Below are 12,478 nucleotides of genomic sequence, written 5' to 3'. Positions count from 1 at the left end.
CTGATTATCCTGCCTCTTAGCCACCAGGAAATGACCTTTTCTTTCTTTAGCCACCAGGAAATGACCTTTTCTTTCTTTATTTTCTTTATTATAAAAGTGCCCAAAATTTGAAAACCTGGGGTAAAGGCAGAGGAGACCCTTAATTTAACCATGATTGGCTTATTTCCTTTTGGACTTTGATATTTCTAGATAACTACAGTCATATATGAAAATAGATTTCTGCCACAACAGCCAGGGCCTCAGGAAGGAGCAGATAGAGCTCTCAAAGCTGGGAGTTTGGGGGTCTAAGAAGGAGCTGTTAACTGGTGTGGGCAGCATTGAGGGCCCCCCAAGGAACAGGGAAGCCCAGGGACTACCTGTTCCCTCCCAGGTTTCTCTCTTCCCACTCTGTGACCTCTTATAGATGCCCCCACTGCACAGACCTCTGGGAAGCCAGCAGGTAGGGAACCCAGCTGATGCTCGAGGCACAGAGCAGGGTGGGGAGAGGAGCTGAGGGAGGCGTGGAGGGACCAATGCAACACACCGGGTTGGCAAGAAATATGACCTTCTTTCTATGCTATTGTATAGACGTCACATAGATTTTGCAATGACAAAATGTATGATATGTATCTTATTATCTCATTGAGTGGATGATCAAGGACCTTGAGAATCAAAACCATTCTAACTCTTTCCCTCTGTCCTAATTCCCCCATATCCAGGAGGTTGAGAGCTATTGGAAAATCATGCTTGACTGGGGGCTATAGGGTGTCCTTGGCCTCCGTCCGCCATCAGAACAGAATGGGCGGGATGGGGATGATATAAGCCAGGGATGATGATGATCCGACCTCCCAGAGTTTTAGCCATGTGTTAGCTACCATCATGCTTGCTGTGGGGTCCTAGTGTAATGTTAGGACATCGAACTCTGAAAGTAGAGGGCCTGGATTCAAATCCTGCCTCTACAACTTGCTCGCTCACTGTGTAACCTTCACCAACTTAAATAACCTCTCTGTGCTTTAGTTTCCTCCTCTTTAAATGAAAATGTTAAATTGTTCTTCTCATTAGGATTATGTTGAAGATTAAATGAATGCTGCAAAGCACTTTAGCACACAGCCTCAATGCCCAGTGATTGCTAGTTATCCTCTGTCATGATAGTCTATAAGGATTTGGAAGAAGAAAAGAGACTAGTGTTCCAAAATCCAGTTTTGAAAATCAAGAATGAGGATTCATGGTCTCTCAAGTACTTGGTCCTTATGGGGACACAGTGATAGCATATTTGACACTACAACCATCATGGAGCATCGGGGTTCCTGTAGGTCTACCCAGCAAGGACTAGTGCCCTCTGAGCTGGTACCAGAGCTCTAAGCTATGCTAGTTTGGTGGCAGAGAAGCCTCCAGAGGGTCCCAATCACAGCCTTTCAGGGACTCAGGGGCCCAGAGGTCTCTGCAGACCCAGGGTGAGACCCATGGCCCCCTACGAGCTGTCTCATCCACTGTGTCTGCAGGGACAGAGTCCACGGGGGCTGGGCACTCAGGTCTTCCTGGCCTGGTCTGATTTCAGGGCTTCCAGAAGCTAAAGGCTGCCCACACAGCCCTGGAGGAGGAGTATCTGAAGGCCTGCAGGGAGCAGCACCTGGCCCAGCAGCTTGTGGGCTCCAGGGGGATCCCTGGGAAGTTTGATCCTGGCAGGTACGTGCAGGAGAGGGGAGCCCAGGAAGACAGATGGGGCATGTGACTTCTTGGTCTCCAGGAGGGACATGCTTGGTCCTCATAATTCATGCCCTGGGACACCAGGGATAAATTCTGTCCCAGTTGGACATATCCAAATAGAGGAATTCCTGAAGGCTGAGATTTGTGTCCTTTTGACTTACTGCCATGAGAAGTGACCTTGGAGATAAGACCTAAGCCCCTCACTGAAGAATGGGGAAACTGATGCTGGCGAGGGAGGGATTTGCTGAAGGCCCCACAGCCTGTTGGTGGAGAGGGACACCCAGACTGAGGCCTGATTCCCAGTGGATCCACTTTCGTGTTGCTTATTTAGAGTTCTCCATATAATCTAAATGGTGATGTTAAATGGACCCTCCATGGACATTTTCTGGGACTTGTGCTCTGAAGCATAGCTTTCCAACCTACCTGATCTGTGGCTGCCATACCAGGCTCCTGACAGTAATATTTTCCCATTTCAGGAAGCTGGAGGCGGAGATATTCCAGCTGGGAATTCGCCTAGAAGAGCTGAAGGACCACCTAGACGGGAGCCAGCAGGAGCCTGAGCCAGCCGGGTCGGACTCGGCCCAGGACAGCCCCCCAGCCAGGGCCTCCCCCCACCAGCCGGCGTGCCTGCCCCCTCCTTCGGGACAGGCCCCCACACCGGCCACCCCGACCCTCTGCCCTGAGGTACTGCTCTGCGCAGCCATAATAGACTGTTCCTTCCTTCATTAATTGACCTCTTCAGGATATATTTGTGAAGCTATGTACCACATGCCAGGACCCATGACATGTGGTGGGAATTCAGTGGGAAATGAACAACAGAAAAGGTAGTCTCTTGCCTCATTGACTTTTCTATCTAATTAAACTAGTCACACAATTTTTTCGGTAAAATTTGGATCAGTGCTCTACAGGAGAAGTATGAGGTCCTATGAGCATAGACAGTAAGGTAACAACTGAGTCTAGGGGGTCAGAGAAACTTCCCTTGAGGAAATAATATTTAAAAGAGGCCTGAGGGTGAGTAGGAATTTTTGGTACAGAAGAGGGAAAGCCGTCCAGCGGGGCAAACAGCCCTGTGATTAGAGTGTGGGAAGTGAGAGGGCAGGAGTCTGAAACATGTGGTGGGGGAGAGGCAGGCAGGTGCCCCGTGATGTAGGGGTTTGAGGGTCACATCAAAGGTTTGGTCTTAAACTCTGCTGGGTTTTTTGGCAAGGGATGACCTAAGAGGATTTGCAAGTAGGCCTGTCAGAGGTGGGGAGGTGGCTGGGCAGATAGAGAGATGTGTGTGGACTTGAGAGAGGTTTGGAAAGTATATTGACGGACTTGCAGCTAGTGGGAGGAAAGAGAGCGAAGGGTGACGTCCAGGCTTCTGGCCTGTAGTACTGGATGGATCTGGGGACTGATCACAGAGATGGGAGACACTAGCCCGGGCCACACACGGAAGGGCTTTGGAGGAGCCTCTCCAGCTGCATCAGCACCACGTGTGAGGTGATCACTACATTTTGTGGTTGAGGAGACCGAGTGTAGAGAGGTCACGTGGGTGAGAGTGGTGGAGTCGCTATGCATTGTCACGTGTGCTGCAAAGACTTGTCTGTTGGAGACCAGAGCAGGAGAAAGGGCCAGCATGTTCAGTGGAGTGGCAGCTGATGGAGGGCTGGCCACTGGCAGGATGTCCGTGACAGCTGAGGTCTGGCTGGCCCAGGGATTTGGGGGACATTCTCCCATACTGTGCTCTGCCCCCAGAAGATAGGAAAACTCTACCAGGTCCTATCTCATGCACTAATCAGTGAAAAGCCAAGTGCATCATCTTGATCAGCTCCTGTGTTCCTGCACTGACGGTGTTTTAGGGAGCTGGGTATCTATTAGAATGGAGCTGGTCAAGAGGTGTTTCTGGCAGGAAATGAAGGTTCAAATATCAGCTCTGCCCCTTGCTTTTGTATGACCTTGGGCAAATAATTTGAGCCTCAGTTACCTGTCTATAAAAAGTGTTGTAATAACCATATATACTGGAGAAATTGTTATGAAGTGATGTCTGTGCAGTGTCTGGCACATAGTAGGCACTGAATTAATGGCAGCCAGTGCTGAAGCTCACATGATTCAGTTCCCACATTTTACACACACATAAAAGGGTGATAGGGTTAGTGAGTCTAACCTATTTCTTACTCTTCAGCACCCAGCATGAGCCTGGCATGAGGTAAGTCCTTAAAAAGTGGTGTTTCTCTGCCCCTCCACCTTCCTGACCCCAGCTTGATGCTACCAGCGTTGACCCCTGCCCATTGCATGTGAACGTGGAGCTGAACGCTTCTAACAGTGAGGTGGAAGACAGGCCACTGGGCCTTCCAGCCCCACTCAGGTGCAAGGAGCTGCAGGTGGAGCAAGATTTCCATGGCCTCCTGGAGCGGTGAGTGCCCTCTGGGAACGGGGCCAGGACGTCTGGCCCAGTGGCTTGATCTTGGCTGGCCCTGCTAGGCAGGAGTCATGCTCTGTGTCTTTCTCTGCAGGTACCTCAGTGTGAAATCCCTTCCAGAAGCCATGAGGATGGAGGAGGAGGGGGAGGAGGGCCAGGGCTGTACTCTGGAAGTTGACGGGCCAGTTCCGGGGAAAGCAGAGGCCCCCGCACTCCCCACAAGGCAGCTTCCAGCACAGGCTGAGAGAAGCCGCAGGGCACCTCACAGGTATGTCGGTGAGCCTCCCCAGCTTGTCGCACACCAAGTCTGAAAACATAGGGGAGGTGCTTGTCATAGTGAGCTAGACAGCACTTCACTGTTTAGAAACAGCTTTCCTGACCCATAGCTCAGTGTCTCTCCAAAATGTGGAATGGACACCATTGATAGCACTTGAAATGATTTTGGATAGTGTGGGGTGTGATTTTCCGCGGGGTAGCTACAGCTAAATAACATTGTTCTCCTCAGGCTCAGACCTTCCAAGTGCATCCAGGAGAAAGTCTCAGTGCTGTGAGGTCTTAAGTGCCTCTCCTGATCTTCCTTTATAAGATGAGAGAGAGAAAATGAGAACAGCCTTTAGCAGGCAACAGGATCTATCTAGATTATAGTAGTATGATATGATATGATATAATATGATATGATATGATTATAATATAATATAATATAATGTAATAATAATATAATATAATATAAACAATATTATTTTTATGTTTCTTGTATTGACTTTGATAGTTTGTTTCTATTTGTAACACAAAGTACTGGTCTTCTATTTAAAATAGCTACATAAAGTCTTTTTGAGTAGATTGAAGTTTATAGAAATGGCTGAAATAGGGAAGGTGGTATGCAAATTCCCGAAGCCCTTCACTCATTTGTTTCCATACTATTTCCTCTGTCGTGTATTGAGGGGTTTTATTGGCTTCCCCATTTTACATTTAAGAAAAGTGAGGTTCAGAGAGGTGAAGTGCCTTGTCCAAGGTCACATAGCTACAAGGTGGCAGCACCGGGGTGGATACCCAGGCTGTCTGACTACAGAGCTCATGCACTGTCCTGCCTGGCTCCCAGGACGGGGCTGCCTGGCCTGTGCCAGGGCTCAGGGTTGGCATGCTTTCCTTCCTGCCAGGGAGACCATGGAGCAGATGGTGTCTGTGAAGCCAGCGGGCTCCCATGCATCTGCGGCCACAGGCGGGCACCTGGAGGGCTTGGGAAAAGCTGAGGCAGCTGCTCGAGGCCCTAGCAGGCAACCCCACCCTCTGAGCACCAAGTCTGCAGTGTCCCACCAGAGCAGTCTGACCAGCCTGGAGGGAAGCAGCATCTCTGAGCGCCTTCCACGGAAATCTCTGCACCAAGCTGGCGGACCGCCCCTGGAGGTAAGCATCCACATGGGCAAGGGCTCAGAGCCTCAGGGCCATTCCCTGCATCTCCTGGAGCTCTCTGCCTGTGGGTCTTTGCACATACCATTCCTTCTCAGAACGCCTGCTGCTCCCGTCCTTACCAGTTACAATCCCACCCAACATTCAGGGCTTATGCCCAGTGCCACCTCTTAACTTTAGCTCTTGCCCACCCCCATCTCTCTGCCAGGAGCTCTTGTTCCTCCTCTGAGAGCTTGTAGCCCATTGCCTGTATTTCTCAGAGCCTCCTTAGCACAGATGGGGGGTAGTCCTTACCTCCACTCCGTATTTGCATCATTAGAAGAGCAATTTTAAACTGTGACAGGAGTTATAGATCACTATGGAAAGGTGACTTATGCTGTGAATCCTCCCATAGAATAATGTGTAAATATGCATATGTACACACATACACACACCCTTATAGTCCCAACGAGCCCATTGTAGGGAACCTGCACTAGTCCATGAACTCACGGAGGGCAGGTACCTGTGTTCTCCATGCCTTACAGTAGACTGCGTGCGCATGTGTGCATGTTAGATGAATTTTATTTTCCCACTTCGTTGGGATGGACACTTCTGCAGTCCTGACTCCTGGCCCAAGGTAACTGACTCCAGGCCCAAGCCAGAAACATGCGGAAGTGAGAATCCCATTCGCACAATGGGACTGCTTGCCCTTCTCTTTCTATTCCTCAGCTCAGAAAATGTGCTACAGTTTCCCCTCCCTGGTTCCCACCCCTCGGGGGACTTGCTCAGAGTCCTCTGGGGCACGGAGTCCCTGCTGTTGTCCTGGTGCTAGGTCCTGAGCACCGGAGGACTCTCACTCTCTGGGCCTAGCTGTTGGGAGCTGGGCCAGCCTCCCCATCTGTCAGCCTCTGGAATGTGAGGCCCAGGCCAGGACTGGAGACTGGCTTCCCAGTGTGCCTCAGGCACATTCCTCAGACTTAAAGGGACACTGACTCTTTCAGGAGCCCTGGATGGCATCCCCGGAGACAGACAGTGGCTTTGTGGGCTCAGAAGCCAGCAGAGTGTCGCCCCTCACCCAGACCCCAGAGCACCGGCTCTCCCACACCAGGTATCCTGGGGACCCCCACCATTGTCGCGTCAGGGTCACACGCCCGGGATGGCCCGGGAGTCCGAGCGCCTGTGAGCCAGACGGGGCCAGATGGCCTGGGCATTCTCAGAGCTCTTACCTCCTCCACCCAACGATTGTTCCTTACCTACCCCCGTCCTGCTGACAGTGGGGAACTGAGCTTCAGAGAGGAAAAGTGAGGTGCCCAGCATCACTCAGCCACTTGGAATAGACTAGGAAATAAATATTTGTTGAACAAATGAATGAGTGACTGGTGAATGAAAGATCTATAGGGAGGGTGGCGAGAGGTGAGCAGAATACAAGTATAAAGGGCTGTCAGACACACTGAACTGCCTGGGGTATGACGCCCCAAAGGTCAGGAGCTCTTTGGTTTAGCGTGCGGAGGCGCTTGGAGACCATGGCCTCTCTCCGTGGCCTCAGCGTATCTCTCCCTCAGCACCCCAGGTACGTTAGCCCAGCCCTCCACTGCGCCTGTGCCCCAGGATGCAGCCTCCCATCCACAGACCCGAGATCCTCTGGTCCCCAGAAGAGCCTCTGAGTCCAGCACACCCAGGAGACGAGCCCAGAGGCACCCCTGCACCCAGGACAGTCCTCTCCAGCAGAGGGCACCCAGCTTCCGCCTGGAGCGGGCGCTGACGGCCAAGATGGGTGAGTGGATACGTTTGGGTTGGCTGGAACCTGGGGGTGGCTGGATTGCATGGATTAAAAAATCAAACCAACAAAAACACTTGCATTATCCTTTAGGATACAAAACACCATATACATTCACTGTAGGAAAATTTGAAATTACAGATGGACAAAAGGGAACAAAAGAATAAAAGAGTATCCTGAAATCCATCGCTGCTGACAGCTCATGCAGAACCCCGATCTGGTTCCTATGCCAATGTGTGTCTGTTTATTTCATACACTTAAAATGGAAATGGGATCAAATTATGCATAAATGTTTAGTAGCCTTCCATTTTTTACTACTAGACATCATTTCATAAACACTTCCCATGTCTATAAAATCTGATTGTTTTTTACCTTTAAAAAAAATGCATGTGAACTTTTTACTGAAATGAAACATACAAGGAAGAACATAAATTAGTGAATTTTCACGAAGTGAACAAAGACCAAATAATTCAACCTGATCAGACCCCTAGGCCCCTGCAAGCCACTTGCAGTCACTCCCACCCCTCCCAAAGGCAACCGCTGTTCTGACAGCTCAGATCAACTTTGCCTCTTTTGAAAGTTTGTCATTTCAAAACTAAAGTTTTATGTATGTCATTAACTAAAGTTCAATGTAAAAAAAATGTAAAGATTCACACACAGTTTTAGAAATAATATGCAAAGATCTCCCATGTGCCCCTCACCCAGTTTCCCCCAATGGTAACATCTTGCAAAATTTGAGCACAGTGTCACAACTGATATTGATTCACTCAAGACAGAGGACATTTCCATCAATATCAGGGTCTCTCATGTTGCCCTTTTCTAACCACATGCACTTCCCGCCTGCCTCTGCCCCCTCCTTAACTCCTGGTAACTGCTAATCTGATCTCCATTTCTAAAAGTTTGTCATTTCAAGAATGTTCTATCAATGAAGTATAATAGATATCCTTTAGGGATTGGCTTTTTCACTCATGTAATTCTCTGGAAATTCATCTAGTTTGTTCCATGTATCATTGGTCTGTTCCTTTCCATATTGCTGAGTGGTATTCCAAGGGCTTGCTTTTGATGCATGAGGCAGATTCGTGGTTTTTTAACCTCTGAGAGGCTACAGTTTTGAATGCTCTCCCCTGAAACATGCACCCAGGGGAAGGTGTGACTATAAATTCAGAGAGAGGTGGAGGCTCCAAAGCCAGCCCCAGAACAACATGGTGATGCACCAGAGAGTCGGGGGTGCCCACGTGAAGGAGCAGTGAGCTCTTTGCAGGGGGAAGATCCTGAAGACTCTGATGCCAAAATAGGTGGTAGGGGGAGGAATTGATTTAGAGGCAGCTTTGCACACCAAGCTTCCAGCAAAAGCCACATCTCCTGGTTTTGAGGTCAGTGGGTCACTGACATCATCAGGAATTTCACTTTGTGACCTCAGCCAGGCACCATCTCTTTGGCCCCCATCCTTCCACCCACACAAGTTCATGCTTCCAGGATCGTCTCTGTGTAAACTCACTTTGCTCTCTTTCTGCCTCCCTAGCCATCCCTGGTTCAGAGTTTGAGGGCCGAAAGCGGATTTCTGAACAGCATCCCCTGAGCTCGACAATCAACCTGTCCCCCACCTCGGCCCCTGCTGCTGCTCCTCTGCCCCACGGGCCAGCACCCACCACCCCCACCCTCCTCCTCACCAGGACAGGGCGAGAGTAAGTTGGATCGCTGCAGATTGGAGCTGCCACAGACGGGGCAGGGCTGCCCGAGGGAGGCGGGGCTTGCCCAGCAGTCACTTCCAGTGGTAGCCGTCCTGGGGCCAGATGGAGCCAGGCACCCTGCCTCCCAGCTCAGGACTGCTTCTGTGGGACCTCGCTGATCTAGGCGTCAGGATGCCTCTCCAGCCAGTGAGAGATGACCTAGAACTTCGTATTTCTGGTGCTTGGACCTCTCTCCCTGCCCCCAACATCTCCCTTCCAAGACTGGTCTGCACCTCTCAGGGGTATGGTGTCTGCAGTTTATGTGTCCATTGTATGAACTGAGAGGAGCCTGTTTTCAATTCTCTCCTTTTTAACCCAAGCTCACTTTTTCTACTAAGGAAGTTGCTCCTTGCTTGGTTGAAATGGGAACATAGGTCGGTCAGTTGTCTTTTCTCTGCTTTGGTTTGTTTTTGGCCAATAACCAATCACATGCCTTTGTTGGGTTGGAGTGTCTGTCCCAGAATGCACTGGGAAGACTACTCTGCGGTGATCAACTGGAGACCTCTGGGCCTGTGCAGTCACGGGTCTATCTGTTGGTGTTTGGCTTCCAGGCCTGAGTTTCATATGGGTACTTCTGCAGTCTCCTCTGATATCAGCATAAGAATTAGAGGCTTATTTATGGTATACAGCCTCTGGGAATAACTAGTGGACAAGATAGCCCTTGGCCCTGTGAAGCACACCGTCTTGTAGAATGAATAAGAAACAGGCAGTAACAGCCCAGTGTGAGTAGTGGTGGCAGAGGCTCAAAGGTCTGTAGGAGCACAGACAGGAGGTATCTAGCCCAGTTGGAGGCTTCAGGGAGGGCACCCAGAAGAAGTGGCATCTCAGCTAAAATCAGAAGGAAGAGAGATGGTCAAGTATCCCTGGCAGAGGGAAGAGCATGTGCAAAGGCCTAGAGGTGAGAGAGCACCTGTCACTTTGGGGGAGCCAAACGTTCATTCTAACTGGATCCTCCAGTGTGAGGGGGTGGGTGTTGAGCAATAAAGGTAGAGAGGTGCATGGGGAGACTTGGGGGAGATGGCAGAGGCCTCAAACCCCATGGTTAGAGGTTTGGGTGGTGGCTTGGCACAGAGCAGGTGTTCACTGAATATTTGTGCATGCGCACCCAGCTGAGGACAGCGAGGGAGATTTCAGGCAGGGGGTTGGTGTGGTCAAGTTTATGTTTTAGAAAGAGGTCTCTGGCCGCTAGGAGGGTAAGAACAGAGGCTGAGAGACTGCAGAGAAGGCTGCCTCACCCCGGACAGTGATGATGGAGCCACTGGGGAGTGGAGGGGGTACACTTGGGGGGAGAGATTTAGGCACTAGGCCCATAGGACTTGGGGGCTGGGTAACTTTCAGGGTGTTCAAGGAATAAGGATGTAGAATGACTCAGATTTCTGGGTGGCTAACCAATTGGGTGCTGATACAGAGGTGGGGAACTCAGGAGGGGTGTACTTTTGTAGGGAAAGTGAATTTTAAGTGCCAATGGCACTCAGTCACTAAAGAATTAAGTCAGAAAACTGAGATCCTGATAGAAACAACTCAGAGAGGGCAAGTGACACCCAAGAGGATATTCCAAGTCCCAGGCCCTCACTCGGCAGCCTTTGCCAGGGACAGGGAGCCAGAGCTGCTCTCCAGTTTTGTGTGCAGCACAGGGCCCCCACCCTGCCTGCCAGGGGTTAACTGGCCAAGGGAGCTCACTCCCCTGCAACCACCACCCTTGTGGTTTGCCTTGGAAACCCTAACAAGCGTCTCCTTGGAGATTGCCAGGAGAACTGAGTGCCCTGGACGCACACTGCACTGGGGCATAGGTGGAGAGACCCTCCCTCCTCTGTACACTCATCCAAGAGCTGGTACTGGCACCAGGAGATGCTCAAGCAAGAGTCCAGGGGCCACCAGGCAAGAACTAACCCTGAGGGGAGCCCCTGCCACAGGCACTGGCTCAGAGAATAAATGTAGAGCTGCCTTCAGCCTGGAGGAACGGCCATGCCAAGCCCAGACTCTGACGCTCCATGCGTAGGCGTGTCCAGGTGGGACTGTCAGCCACAGTGCCAGCGATGCCCTGAGAATGAGACTCCAGAGATTCAGGGGCTCTTTGCAGAGAAATGCACACAGTACTTACTCCCTGGATGCTGGTGGCTCATTGCCATACCTTGCTAATAAGAGGTTGGGCTGTTTGGGGGCTTCACAGGGATTATGGCAGCCTTATGGATAGCACCGCTGCATCTTCTAGCCAGCTCACGTTCAGCAGGTGATGGGAAGCACCGTGGTGTCTCCTGTCCTCTCTCCAGGCAGTCCGTCACTCTGCTCCCTCCTGGAGCCTGGAGTCCAGTTCAGTAACATTCCCTGAGCATCTATAAGGTGTAAAGGCCTCAAGGGGTGTGAGATGGGGAGGCCCTCTTCTTGCCTGCCAGTAGCTCACAATCTAGCTGGGGAGACAGACGCATCTTCTGCTGGGAGTGGATAGATGGGCTGGAACAACATAGGAAATGCTGGGGGAACCCAGGAGGGAGGGGCTGAGTAAGGGCAGGAAGGAGCCAGGCCTGGATAGGTAGGATTTCTACAGGCAGAGGTAGAGGAAGGGAGGGCAGCTCAGGGGCTGAGGTAGGTCAGAGTTCAGATTTTAAAGTGGAATTTAGCAACACCCTCTTTATTCTGCTTCCTCACCTCTGTCTTGAGAATTTGTTCCCGGTGTTTCAGAACAGCTCCTCGGAGGCCCTGCACGTTGGGCTGGGTAAGCCTTAAAGAAATCTATTTTGCTCACTGAATGTGCAGAACATGAACTCAGAGGGATGGATATATAGCAAGAAAAGTGGACACAGAGCAAATGCCAGGATCAATTGCCAGCAGAGCAGGACCCAGTGCCTAGTGGGAAGGAACAAAGACCAGGGCATCCTGGCAGCACTCTGGGGAGTGGGCATCTGTTCTTTGCTTCTGTCTTCCCACCCCAGCCAGGCCATCCGCGAGCTGCAAGAGGAGGTCTCCCGGCTCCGCCTGAGGCTGGAGGACAGCCTGCACCAGCCACCCCAGGGCGGCCTGACGCGCCAAGCATCCACCTTCAACCGCCCCGCCCGTGCCCGGGACCGGCCAGTGGATGCGTCCTCTGCCTGGGGCTCCCACTATGGCAGGTGGGTGACCCCACAGCGCCCACCCCCGTGCCCTGGTGGTAGCCTCGGGAGGCTTGGCTAGCCTCTGGCTCTCCCCAGGCACAGCCACACCTCCCACTCATTCACTCAATCATTCATTCCTCATGTGTATTTTTTATTATGTAATATTTTTTGCATAAAATAATATGTTAAACCTGTGTGTATAATAAAGCATGATCCAATGAATAACCCTGGACTCACCACCCAACTGAACTTTTCCAAGACACTCACCCTCTCCCACACTCACTCAGTAGTGATTCATTTGTGATCACATAAAACCAACTAATTTCTGAGTGTTTCTTCCAGAGGGTACCAGGTCAAGGTTGTTATGGACATTGTCTCATTTATCCTCCCAACAAACCCCTGGGTAATT

General features: G+C 51.0%; 1 protein-coding gene across 3 annotated transcripts in view; it reads left to right on the top strand.

The window, feature by feature from the left end:
* Positions 1–12,478, top strand: part of AKNA (AT-hook transcription factor) — a 51,320-nt gene that overhangs the window by 29,261 nt on the left and 9,581 nt on the right. For all 3 annotated transcript variants that reach the window (XM_057498971.1, XM_057498972.1, XM_057498973.1), the window contains 9 exons: positions 1,538–1,665; positions 2,163–2,370; positions 3,927–4,081; positions 4,182–4,355; positions 5,245–5,491; positions 6,475–6,581; positions 7,036–7,247; positions 8,773–8,935; positions 11,911–12,087. In XM_057498971.1, coding sequence (XP_057354954.1) covers positions 1,538–1,665; positions 2,163–2,370; positions 3,927–4,081; positions 4,182–4,355; positions 5,245–5,491; positions 6,475–6,581; positions 7,036–7,247; positions 8,773–8,935; positions 11,911–12,087 — 1,571 coding nt within the window. The remainder of the gene's footprint in view (positions 1–1,537; positions 1,666–2,162; positions 2,371–3,926; positions 4,082–4,181; positions 4,356–5,244; positions 5,492–6,474; positions 6,582–7,035; positions 7,248–8,772; positions 8,936–11,910; positions 12,088–12,478) is intronic.

The sequence above is a fragment of the Manis pentadactyla genome, chromosome 3 (genome assembly GCF_030020395.1).
Source record: "Manis pentadactyla isolate mManPen7 chromosome 3, mManPen7.hap1, whole genome shotgun sequence".
Taxonomy (NCBI): Eukaryota; Metazoa; Chordata; class Mammalia; order Pholidota; family Manidae; genus Manis; species Manis pentadactyla.
This window is presented reverse-complemented; position numbering and strand designations above follow the sequence as displayed.